The following is a 12,976-nucleotide window of genomic DNA, read 5'->3' as shown; positions in this document are numbered from 1 at the left end:
GAATTCCTAATATTAATAACTCCTCTCAACACTGATGTGGATGTTTCCCAAATCCTCAATGTAATTCTTGTTGTCTTTTTGACACAGTTTCTCCCGGTGCTTTGAAAGTCTCTCTTCTGTGATTAGCTTTCTTCCTCCTTTAGAATACTTGTTTGTCTGCCCTTAAATTCCTGCTTAATTTTAAGCACTTATTGTCATAGCTCTGCTATGTGTGTATGGAGAATAATTCTCATGAGCCCATCATAGAGTAACTGACATTCTTTTTCAGTGACAAGAAAAGCTTGTCTTTAAAAGAAGAGGAAAAGTCTAAAGTCATCAAAACAATGTAATATCCTGTGTGAAATGTTGCAGTCATGATGCCTTGTGGTTTGAGTCCCTTGATCATGTGCCCTGAGGGAAATAAGTTGGGGGTGGCCGTGGTTGACGGAGACACTTAGGCTGTGGCAGGTGCATCCTCAGCTCCCCTCACACTTTGGGCTCCTCAGGGAGGAGGGGGCTGGAGCCCTGGACCACCGTTAGCACAATGATCCTCAGGCTGCTTCTGGCCCTCAACTTCTTCCCCTCGATTCAAGTAACAGGTAAACAATTTTGATTTCCTTTCTCCTCTAAGTTTTTCTTTCAAAGTCTTTTGGTTGGCTTGGCTCATCTTAAATTTCGGACGACTTATGAAATTTGGACATTTGAAATGTAGTTTTGCTCTAACATGGCAGCCTGCTATTTAGAAACTCACTGGTCTCAGTCTACAGTATAATATTTTAGCAAACAGTCTTTGGAATTAAATAAGTTTTATTTAGCTATTAATTGACACTGCCCCAGGACGGTATCAAAATCATACTTTTTAAAAAACTTAAAACAACTGCTACAAGCAGCTTGCTTCTGAAAGCTGTGGATTTAGACTGCCAAGATTCATATCACGGATCCATTTCTTACTAGCTAAGCTTAGACTAGTATGTAAACTTTTTAAGCTCCAGTTTTATTTTCTATAAATTGGGGATGATAGTAACCTCATCTCAAGGTCATTGTGGAGATAAAATGAAATATTAATTACCTGCATGAAATGCTTAGCACAATCAGAGCTTGGCTTGCAAGATGAATGTTATAATAATCTGCATGAAATGCTTAGCACAATCAGAGCTTGGCTTGCAAGATGAATGTTAGTTGTAGTTACGATGTCTACTCGAATTGAACTGAATGTGTCAAAATAAATTTCGGAGTCATCACAGAAGGCTGCACAATATAAATGTCAATAAATTAGTTTCTTTCACAATTGGCTGAAATCTGTTATATTAGATTAAAAATCCCTTAAGTTTCCAATGATGATGATGAGGATGATACTCCTAACACTATTCTAATGGAACTCGATTTCAGATGAAAAGACCAAAGGATAGGAATGTTAATTTGTCCAAGGATATACAGATATTAGTTATTGGAGTCAGGGTCTGAACCACCTTAATCTGACTCTTCAGCCTATGCTCTTGACCATTACACTCTTCTATCTAACATGATGTGGCTTATAATTTTATAGCTCTAGATATATCCAGGGTTAAACAATCTTTGGAAAAATCACAATTCCGGACAGAAAGAGCTTGTTGCTTTGGTGGGCTGGAGACAGGTGTTTGTTCCACTTGTTCTCAGAGTAAGAAAAGTGTCTCACTTGGCTCAAGCTTTGTACTGAGTAATGAGCATATCATAATATTATAAGATAATATAAGATTGTGTGCATATAAGATTATATTATCTAATAATGTGGACATAAATAAGAGTAATTATTTTCCTCTTGAAGATACAGTGAAAAGCCAGAATCTTCAATTTTCTTTCTCATTTATTTTGGTGGGTGTGGAGACTGCATTATTTGCTGTTCTTGACATCATGTGCATGTGCTCCAAAGGGTATAATTTTCCAACCTGCACAAGTGAAATAGTTACATATGCACCCATCTATTTTGTTGCCTTCTGTGCCAGGGAGCCATTTACAAACTGTGTGTATTTAAAAATGTGGCCATACAATGAAAGACATAAACTGGTTATGAGCTAGGTTATGTCCCAGTATCTGGTGCCAAGTATTTAGAGCTACCAAATATATTTTAAAATAATCTTTAAAATTTATTTTAAAAAAGTCTTTAAACTGTTTTTAAGGGATCTTTACAATTTATACATTTTTTCATTTAAGTTAAATTAGCCAACATACAGTACATAGTTTCAGATGTAGTGTTCAAGAATTCATCAGTTGCATTAACACCCATTGCTCATCACATCACATATCCTCCTTAATACCCATCACCCAATTACCCCATACCTTCTCCTCCACTGCGCCTCCAGCAACTGCCAGTTTGTTTCTTATAGTTAAGAGTTTCTCATGTTTTTTCTCCCTCTCTAATTTCTTCCCATTCAGTTTTCCCTCCTTTCCCCTGTGATCCTCTGCTGTTTCTTATATTCCACATATGAGTGAAACCATATGATAATTGTCTTTCTGTGATTGACTTGTTTCACTCAGCATAATACCCTCCAGTTCCATCCACGTTGATGTAAATGGTAAGTATTCATCCTTTCTGATGGCTGAATAATATTACATATATATTATATATATGTAAAATATATTATATATATTACATACATATATATACGTACACCATCTTCTTTATCCATTCCTCTGTTGTGCATGTTACTGTTATGAATGTTGGGGTGCAGGTGCCCCTTCGGATCACTACATCTGTATCTCTGGGGTAAATACTTAGTAGTGTAATTGCTGGGTCATAGGGTAGCTCTATTTTAACTTCTTGAGGAACCTCCATACTGTCTTCCAGATAGGCTGCACCAGCTTGTATTCCCACCAACAATTTAATAGGGCTCCCCTTTCTCCACGTCTTCGCCAACTTTGTTGTTTCCTATCTTGTTAATTTTAGCCATTCTGACTGGTATAAGGTGGTATCTTATGGTGGTTTTAATTTTAAACTTATTTTTAAACATATTTAAAATTTCCTAATTGTTTACACAGTACAGGATAGACCGAATAGATAGAAAGGAAAGAGAAGCCTCACTCTCACAGCAACCATTTAAGTATTTGTACACAAAATATTTTCCTGATGTGTTCTGTGGACATCCATCTGTCATCAACTCATTGAATCTCTTTTGAAAATGTTTTTTGTAAGACACAAAGCTTTATATTTTTCCTTTAGAACATTTATTGAAAGGGGGGTAGCTAAAAACCCTGTTAAGCATACACACATGGGGAACCTTTATTTTCTATTTTGAGGTGCATATATATTACAAATGCCAACTCATTCCCATAATAATTTTCAAGATTTGATGCTGAGTGGCCATCTAATGAAGTAGGCAAGGGGTACAGAAGGCACTTCTCTCCGTAAGAAAGCTGATGAGATAAAACGACTACAGCATACAAAAATGCATGATACGTTTTCATCAATGGTGCAAAACCTGCCGTATGCTATTTGTGTCTCTGTATTTGACCTCCAAAAAGAAATTATGGAGAAGGAAATTATCTGGTCATAGTGTAATTGTCTTCCCTAGCATTAGAGCATTAGAGAGATTTCTGGTATGTCTGTGTTGAGGGGTGTGTGTGTGTGTGTGTTTAGGAAGAGCAGTCCTTTTTCCCACTAATTTAAAAATTCTAATTCACTAGCTCACAGCATGGCTCAAAATGGTTATTCTATGGAGGTTCAACCTAACCTGATATTTCATGATTTTCATGATGCTGTAGAAAGATCTTTATGGCTAATATAAAGAAGTATAATTTAAGAGGCATGAGGAAACCTTAACTTAGACAATTCCTTTACTAAAGTTACGTGTTTTCTATGAGATTTGGGCCATTGTGCAACTGAGATCCACAAATTGAGAGGATTTTGTTGGATTTTCAAATATGAGTCCAGCTCAGAACTGTAGTTCTTTGAAAGGGAACCAATTTGTGATTGATGATAGAAGGAGTGTGGATATAATAGATGGCAATGTTTGTAGCTTTTTCAGCCAATATTGGTTATTTTTCAGCAAGGTTAATCATCCCGTATGAAGATAAAAATCAGGACAATGCCACTTATTTTTCCAAAAGAGGATTTCGTTTCATTTCTCTCAAACCTCAGCAAATAAACTGTCAGAATGGCCAGTTTGAATGTGCTTGATTTCTCCAATGCTTCTGCATTTCCCTTGGAGCTTCTTTTTCTGGCAAAAGCAGAAAGGCAGGAAGATGGTTGGTATTTAAGAAAAAATCATCAGCAAAGCAAGGTAAAGATTTCATTTTTAGTTCAGCAAATGACCCCTTTGAGGTAGTTGTTCACAGAGACAAGTAATTGATCTCTTACAGGGAAGTGTTGCTCTGAGGCTGGACATAGAAAAGTAAAAGAGAGACATAAGCATCGAAAAGGCAATACAATCATCAGATTGCCAAAACTGCATGACATTCACTGCACTGTAGCCTGTTTTTTGGCTGTTAAAAAATTGACTAGGTGTTTTGTCATCTCAAGTAAATCTGATGAGCATTTCAAATGTATAGACTTTGCCTAAGATAGGATATTACTTTTTATTTTTTATGGCAACTGTCCAGAAAGGACTTCTACAACAAGGACTGTAAAGTCAATATCAATATATCAATACCAAGAAATAAAATGAGTCATTTTCACAAACTAGGAAGAGAAATTAATCCATGATTGTAACTCTGAAGCTCTCCCATTGAAACCTTTTTTATGGGTGAGGAGTGGGGGTCTTGCTCTCTTCTATTTTCATGAGTGGACAAATGCCACATGAGTACCATTCAGCTTTTATCATGTGTGGATATTTTCCTCCAAGCATTTCCTGTATGTAGTGTGCTGACATTTACAAAATGAAAAATTTTATGCCACTGATATCCTAGAAGAAAATTCTGTTTGTGGTTTATCATCTCCCAAACAATAGCTCTTTATTAACTAGTATAGGCATCAATAAGGAGACACGATTGCAAACTTTCTTGTCTACAAATCAGAGGGCAGGCAATCTTTCAAAGCACAGTTATTTTGCAGCAGGTCACTGAAAAGGATAAAAATTTTCATTTTTCCCTTTCATCTCAGTTAAATTTTTGCTTGCCTTTTTCTTCAAGAAATTTGTTACTTATGGAACTTCACAGAGGCTGGTACTGTTCTTCTCAGTAGGTGGTTTAGCTGAACCTTTGGAAAAAATGACATCTGGGTGGTTTTGTGACTTGCTGAAGGGGTCTCTGGTTTTCGAAACTGCGTTAAGGAATCTGTCTCTTTTATAGTGACTCCTTGCCTCTTTTGGCCTTGACATGGCTTTGTCATCAAAAAATGGTACCCAGAGCTTTCAGACTGAGAGTTGTTACATAAGAATGGGTCCCTGAAGCTGAGGGGAAGGTAACACAGGCCCCATGGAGAAGTGATCGCAAAGAAGGTGTCTAACTTTTTGCTTGTCACTCTCATTTTGATGACTGAACATCAGAAGAGAGGAGCCTTGGATGGGGTCAAGGGCTACTTGGTCACTTGTTAGCGGATGTGAAAAAAGAGAGTTGAAACTACTTTGGCCTTAGTATTTCAACATTAAGGTCATAGGCATCTTGACTGAACCTATGTGTCACCATATGGGTTACGTGTGTTTCTGTTTTCAGTGCTGGATGAAAACCTGCACTGTGGTGGAGAATTTCTTATTTAACTTTGAGCTGCAACTTTATCTCTGCATCACCATTACCGTCATCTTTTTCATTTGTCATCATCTTCATTATCTGTGGGACTCTGGCTACCAAGGTAACTCTGTTAATGGTTCCTGATGGTGTCATAAATGTCACCCACTCATAGTTCACTCTGACCTCTGATCTAATCGGGGGCCCTTTTTTGCAGTGTCTAAGTGAACTTTGTGGCTCACAATTCACCAAGTAATGCATTGATTACGGCAGGAACTCCTGTTCATCACCCACTCATTCACACGAGAATCTGCATTATTGACATATCTTACATTGTAAAAGTAACATAGATTCCCTTGTTAGGAATGTAGGTGGGTGTTTGATTTTCTTTTCTTTTCTTTTCTTTTCTTTTTTCTTTTTTTTTTTACTTGCTGAGAAGTGGAGAGTTGTACTTTTCATTGCTTAGGGATACTTGACAGATGATGAAGAGTCAATATCACTGTGCTATGTCTGCAGCTTCCATGTAACCTGATGACTTTCTTTGATATTGAACACTACTAATAATAAGTCTACATAATTTAAGACCGTCTTTAGGAATATTGGGTCCAGAAGGTTCCACTTCTGATCCACAGACTCTGTTCCATAGAAACTGGGTGAGAAAGGGCCCATATGAGAAGAATGTTTCCTTTTACTGAAGCTCCCAGGGAGACTAAAAGGGGATCACAAGGTAACTGTTTTCTAAAGTACTAGGTTCCTCTTCTGTAAAGTGCCTCTTTCTTCTTACACTTTAGCAAGGCAGGTCTTTATTCGTGTGCTCATTCAATAGGTGTTTATTAACATCTTCTAGGTGCTAGTCTAGGTTCTATGAATGATACAAAAACCCAGTTGGAGCTTCAATGAAGTAAATATGAGAATTGTGAAATCTTTCTAGAAATTTTTTTCTTCCAATTTAGCATCATTGTTGATGATTCTCTGTTCATAATAATTTATTTTATGGCAAACAGTTATAAGCAGCAGCATCCACAGAACTGGTGAATTCAGCCACAGACATTTAGAGATGGGTAAGAATTCAGATATCTCTCAAGCTATTGAAATGGAGGTTGTGTTGATGGCTCCTAGAAGATGCTGTTAGAAAGAGGTTTTGCAACGTTTCCCAGCATTTTTTTTTGGATGATCTAAGGCTGTACCCTTCTTGATTGGCCAATCAATCTTCTCTTACATCCTAATATAAGATTCTCAAACCCAAAATTACAGCTTTACTCATCTTTCACTTTATGACCATAGTGTAAGATTCACCTCTTTTGAGGAAGTTCTCCCTGGGTATTCAGCCTTTATTATAGACTTGCAAAAGGAGTTCCAATGGGAGTGTAATTCAATATAGCAAATATTTATTAAAACCTCAGTTATATTTTAATTTCTATTGGAGTCCAAAGGAACATAAAAAGAGGAAAAGAAGTATAAAGACTTAGCACAAAAGAACTGCTTGAATAATTAACCAAGTTCTCTCTGCTTTCACAGACTATATGATCCAGTTGAGAAGATTATACATGACAGGATATAGCAGCTGGAAACAGATAACTAACTCTTGGCTACTTCTCCTACTGTTTCATGCCTTAATGACTTTGCATGCATTATTCTTGTAATCAGAAATGTCCCCTACACCTCTCACTTGAAGAAGCCTTTTCTGAAACCCTAAATAGCAAAGTGAAGGACTTCTTTCCTTCTCAGGGTTCCCAACATTTTTATTGTGCATTGATGCATCTTTTCACACCCCCCCCCCACCCCCAGACTGTGAGATCCTTGTAGGCAGGATCATGTCTTAATCATCATAACTTCTTGGCACAGTGCTGGAAGCATTATAGGTGTTCAACAAATGTTTGTTGAAGAAGGAAATGAATGAGTTAGTACTAAAATGGGGAAGCATAACATTCTACTAAGATAAATATACAATAGTAATGATTTATGGAGAGTTGGGAATTGAACTGGACATTAAAGCTAGGTATGATTTGAATAGATAATGTTATTAATAATAATTGCTAGCTAATACTTATTTTGCACTTATAATGTACCGGGTACTGTTCCACCTAGCTTTCCCTATATTAAATAATTTATTCTTCCCTGAAATCTTATGAAACAGTTACTATTATTAGCTTATCTGTAAGATGAGGAAACCTGAAGTGTGGAACAAATGGAGCAACTCGCCTGTGATCACATAGCTAGTAAGTGAGTAAATCCATACACTTGCTCCCGGGTTCATATTCTTACCAACTCCCTGTTACCTCAGGAGGGAAAAGCAGTAAAATAAAGAAATTACACCAGGAATACTGTTCTTATTCTTGGCCAGGACTGAATGTGTGGAGGTGTGGAAAGATAGGGTAGAAACAGGTCAAACCAAGGACTGAATACTGATACCACAAGTTCAGACTTCATTTTCAAGGCATTGTGATGCAGCTGGAAGTTTCTGGAAGCAGGATGGTCTAGAATATGTGGAGACTAGTGGCAAAGGAAATCATGTTATAACACTCTGACACTTTGCCAGGAAGAGGGGTAGGAGATAAGAATTTGGGTAGAAAGTGTGGGAAGAGAAAGAAGTGACATTTCTGGGGAAAGTTTGAAAAGTAGAAATTCCAGGATTTTGCGCCAGGCTTTTTTTTTTTTTTTTTAAAGGATTTTATTTATTTATTCATGAGAGACACACAGAGGAAGGCAGAGACAGGCAGAGGGAGAAGCAGGCTCCCTGTGGGGAGCCTGATGTGGGACTCGATCCCAGGACTCCAGGATCATGACCTGAGCCAAAGGCAGATGCTCAACCACTGAGCCACCCAGGCACCTCTGTGCCAGGCTTTGAAAGAGAGGGAGGGATCAAGAGTGATGCCAAGGCTTTTGGCTTAATAGAGGAATGGTGGTATGACCACCTGAAATCAAGATGTTGTGCAACTGAGTTTTGGAGTAAAATAGTGTTTACTTTTAGGTACAATGAGTTTGAGTAAAGCCTTGAAATGGCAGAAAGATGTCCAGCACAAACCTGAAACTATAGAAGCAGGATAAGAAGAAAATATCTAGGAATCCTCATCTTTGGAGTAAAACTGGTATCATGGGAATGGATGACTAGTGGAAAGGAGAGAGTATAACTGTAGAAAAGCAGAGAGCTGAACTGAATCTGGAAAACTGCTCTGGTTAGGAGTCAGCCAAAGAGGGTGATGAACCAGTGAAAGAAACAGAGAATGTGTTTGGAGAGATAAAAGGAGGAAAGAGGCTCGATAGAACATCACTAAAGCCAAAGGAGGAAAGAATTTCACAGAGAGTGCTTAGTAGTATTAACTGTATAAGGGAAGAAGTGAACAGTGGCTTGGGAAGGCTATTGATTTTGACTAAAAGGAGGCCAGTTGGGACTTTTGAGCTTAGAATGGTGGGGAAGGAAGATAAGACTTCAAAAGGTCAAGAAAAAGTAGAGGGGAACAAAATAGAGAAAGAGAGGAAATTGCTAGGTAAAATGAAGACAGTTGGGAACTTCTATCACCTATAGTGTTCACCATTTCTTGTACATGGTAGGTATGTAATAAATATTTGCAAACAGTATCTCCCTGTGTTTTTTCGATCAAGTATGTAGTACTTGCCCTTGGCTTTAGAGAGGCCATGTCTGTTATTCTACCCCTTGCCCTCTTTTTTTCAAACTTAAAAGCTAAAGCCACTGATTTCTCAAGGTTGGGGGGATATGACTAGGAGTTTTAGTCTGTTGATCTGTGACAAAACTTTTCTAGGCCTTCATTTCCTTGTCTAATACATGAGGGGATTGGACTTGAAGACATCTCAGATCTGTTTCTGGTTTAAAAATGCTCCTTATGTGGAATAAAAATGCTAGCTTTTATCGGTTTTAACATGACAACTCAACCACTCCACTCCTTGGTGGATGCTCATCATAAGATCTGAGAGAGAAAATACAAAGAACTGCCAAGCAGCCATCTCTGAAATTGCTCGGAGAGATTGCAAACCATGATGTTAGGTACAAAGATGCTTAGAGATTGTGGCAGGACTTGGCCTTTGCTCTTTCTCCTCCGCCTTCCTATGTAATATTAAGCTTCCACATAGTAATTATTTTTCAAACTTTTAGGTCATGACATTAGGCTAGAAGATTCTGTATGTGCCAAGGTGGCCCCGCGGAGGCTCTTTGGAGATGTAAGATTGAATTATTGTCATATTATTTATGGAGGATAATATAAAGCCCTGGTTACTTACTATTTGGACTACAGGCACCCTTTTAGGGTAATAAAATTGGATATTTGGGAACGGTTTGGCAGCTTCCATGTGAGTTCAGGTGCTCTGCTTTGTTGGCCTTTTAGAGTATTCTTCTAGTACAGGAGCTGAGAGGACAACTGTAGACCTTTGAATTGTAGAGGCTGGGTCACATCACATCCATTTACATTGCTTTGTTTAGGAAGTTTCAGTCCTGGAGCGTTTATACCCTGTACTGCTGGGCAGTGTCTCTGAGCATTAGGGATAGATGATGCAGGAAATGGCTTTCAGCATGTTTAATATTAACTGTCATCCTGATAGAGATGACATCCTGATATACATATCTGGCTTTTTTGAGCTCGAGTCCAACACATCTAACTCTTGGAGCTTTCCTGCAGGATGCTTTACTCATCCCTCAAGCCTAGGATATTTAAAACTGAACCCAACAGCTTTTTTCCAAACAAATTGCCTCTCTTCACTTAACCTAATTTTGCCAGCAGTGCTTCTACTTTCACCCTCATGCAGCCCACAAACTCTGTTATTTTTTATTCTTGTTCACCTCCAGTGAGCACAACCAAGTACCATTCCGTGTCTGTTCTTTCCATCCCAGCTGCCCCTTCTGCACCTCAGGCCCTGTGAGCTCACATCAAAGCTATTGCAACAGCCTCCCGATTGGTCACAGTCTCCGTACTACCCTCTCTCCAGCTAGTGCCCTCTGCGCTACTGTGCTAACTTTCCCAAAGGGGCACTTATCACCCTATTCTCAATTCAGGTGTCTTTAAAGTCTCCTGTTGCCTTTCTAGTAAAATCCATGTGCCTTTCTTGGCATTAAAAGCTCTCTTTTATTGGTATCAGGCATCTTTACCTATTTCCTCTTTGTGTAAATGGAATGCTCTGTTGGTCCCCAATAAATCTTTATATTAAAAGTTATTTCCTTCATCTTAGTCCGACTTATGGCCCAGCTAAAGACCAGTCTGTCTGCATAAAAACCTCCAAATAATCTTGTCTGGAAACAAGGCCTCTTTTATATGACTGTCCGTACTATGGCTTTGGAGTATAGCTAATTGTGTATTTACCTTAGGATTTTTCCTAGAAGAAAGAGGGTGCATCTTTTATATCTTCCATCTCCCCAAAACCTAGTATATTTGGCTCTATTATTTATTTACTGAATAAATGCATGACTTTGTCATGGCAGAAGTCAGGATACCAAAGAACAATTTTCTGACACATTGAAATTTCTATTCTGAAAGTACTCATTGACCATTTTGATAATTTTTCTCTCTTCATAATTAATGACTAAGTACTCAGTTGGGACTTTTTGCTACTGAACTATTTGACCTTTGAGTTACTTTCTGACAGTTGCATGAAGCACAATAGTTATTTAAAAGGACAAGAACAAATGTCCTCTACACTACATGTCTTCCTCTGTACAAACATGGATGAGGGTGAAACACGGAGCTTAGATTGGTGCTAGTTAACAGCAGCTTATTGAGTAAATTTATTAGGTTTTCATTTCTATTTTTATTCCTACTTATCTGTAGACATTTGTATTTGCTTAACCAAGGTCTCTAGATTTTGTATAAAAATCACCAATGTGCTTGACAGAACTGATAGTTGTACACACACAATCTTGGGCAGGGCTGGTCCCATGGCCTGTTTCTCTGAACAAAGTCATTGCATCTGTCATGGTGGCCTTCTCTATACAATTCTCTTTCCTTCTGGTTCTGGTAACCTCATCCTGGTCATGCCCTTTTATACCTAAGGGTTGTCATAACTCTGCTTCCATGAGCTATAGTTTCTAGCAATTGTCTTGTGGTTCCACACCTTTGCCAACAGTCCTTTTGTAAATAAATCTTCCTCCTGTTACCCAATTTTGAGTGTGCTGCCTGTTTTCTGCTGGAGTCCTGAATGAGACAACATATATGTATACACAACATGCCTTTTCAAAGCCCTTTTTTAGGGGGAGCTTTCCTTAAATCTTTATTCCTTGTGAAAATGGGGAGAGTTTCAAGATGACAGCCATTGGAAAACCAGAGAGAATGATCGCAAAGTTATTTTGAAAATGTAATGTGTGTTACTTTTTTTTTTTTCATTTTAACATGAATTTCAGAGAGTCTGGAGCCATTTAAGGTATACTAGGTCATTCATAGCTTTTTTTTTTATCTTCCTAGTAGCTCAAAGAAGATGGCGAAATCTGATGAATGCTTTGTACTCCTCTTTCTCACATCTGTAGGAGACTGAGCCACCAGCTAGAGTTACCAGAGCCACAGACAGAGGAAAGAGCCACTTTCCTCCCAGAAGGCACAGTTGGTCTCACAGGTTCCTGAGCAAACACTGGGTTGGCCTGTGAGCAAGCCTACCCTTTATGGAGCCTAAAAAGGAACAAGTGGTCAAATGGCCACGTGTTGAAGGGTATCCTAGGCCTGAACAGGAAATACACTCAGAGGAAAGTTACAGTAACTTCACCAACTCTGTGGTCAGGAGGGAGGTACTCTATGCCAAGGAAACCAGTGTCATCTTTGCATTGTATTCACAAACACCACAGGGCAAGATGGTTGAAAATAGAAAGCTTTCATTTTCTTTGGTTCCTGCCTGACACATTAAATTCTGTTCAGTCAGGATTTTAAAAAAGGAAACGACGTGATTAGGATCTTACGACCTGATTTTTAAGCTGCAAGAGAAACTGATTGTGATGTGCAAGAGATAGAACCCAATAAAGTTCTTAGGAGGTTCCGAAAGAAAGTCACGTTGCTAACTAAAGACCTATTATATCTCCTTTTACTGCTTCCTTTATGTCTCAATGCAAATGTCAGTTTTGAGTGCTGTCTACTCCACTCTCTGGGTCACTAGTCTTTAGGTGCCATTCTGTTTCTCTATGATGCTACAATGGAGAAAAGGAAAGATGGCATATTATAAATTAAACATGATAAATATATGTGATTCACAAAGGTCCCGAGTTTAAGAATTTGCCCAATGAGGCTTAGACTGAAAAGTGACTTTATGTATTAACTGATTTCATGTTCAGAGTGTTGCATGATTGTTGGTTGTGGATCTGAAATAATATATAAGAGATATTCCATGTGACAGTATTTATTGTCTGTAGACCTTATCTGTGATCCATCTATGA

General features: G+C 38.3%; 1 protein-coding gene across 2 annotated transcripts in view; it reads left to right on the top strand.

Moving 5' to 3' along the window:
- The first annotated feature begins 409 nt into the window (after positions 1–409).
- Positions 410–12,976, top strand: part of CD28 (CD28 molecule) — a 32,502-nt gene continuing 19,935 nt past the window's right edge. For both annotated transcript variants that reach the window (XR_012024721.1, XM_072812664.1), the window contains exon 1: positions 410–578. Coding sequence is in view for 1 of the 2 variants with exons in the window: in XM_072812664.1 (XP_072668765.1) it covers positions 524–578 (55 nt within the window). In the remaining variant the exon portion in view is untranslated. The remainder of the gene's footprint in view (positions 579–12,976) is intronic.

Source organism: Canis lupus, chromosome 36 (assembly GCF_048164855.1).
Source record: "Canis lupus baileyi chromosome 36, mCanLup2.hap1, whole genome shotgun sequence".
Classification (NCBI taxonomy): Eukaryota; Metazoa; Chordata; class Mammalia; order Carnivora; family Canidae; genus Canis; species Canis lupus.
The sequence above is the reverse complement of the archived record's forward strand: the minus strand, read 5'-3'. Positions and strand labels throughout refer to the sequence as shown.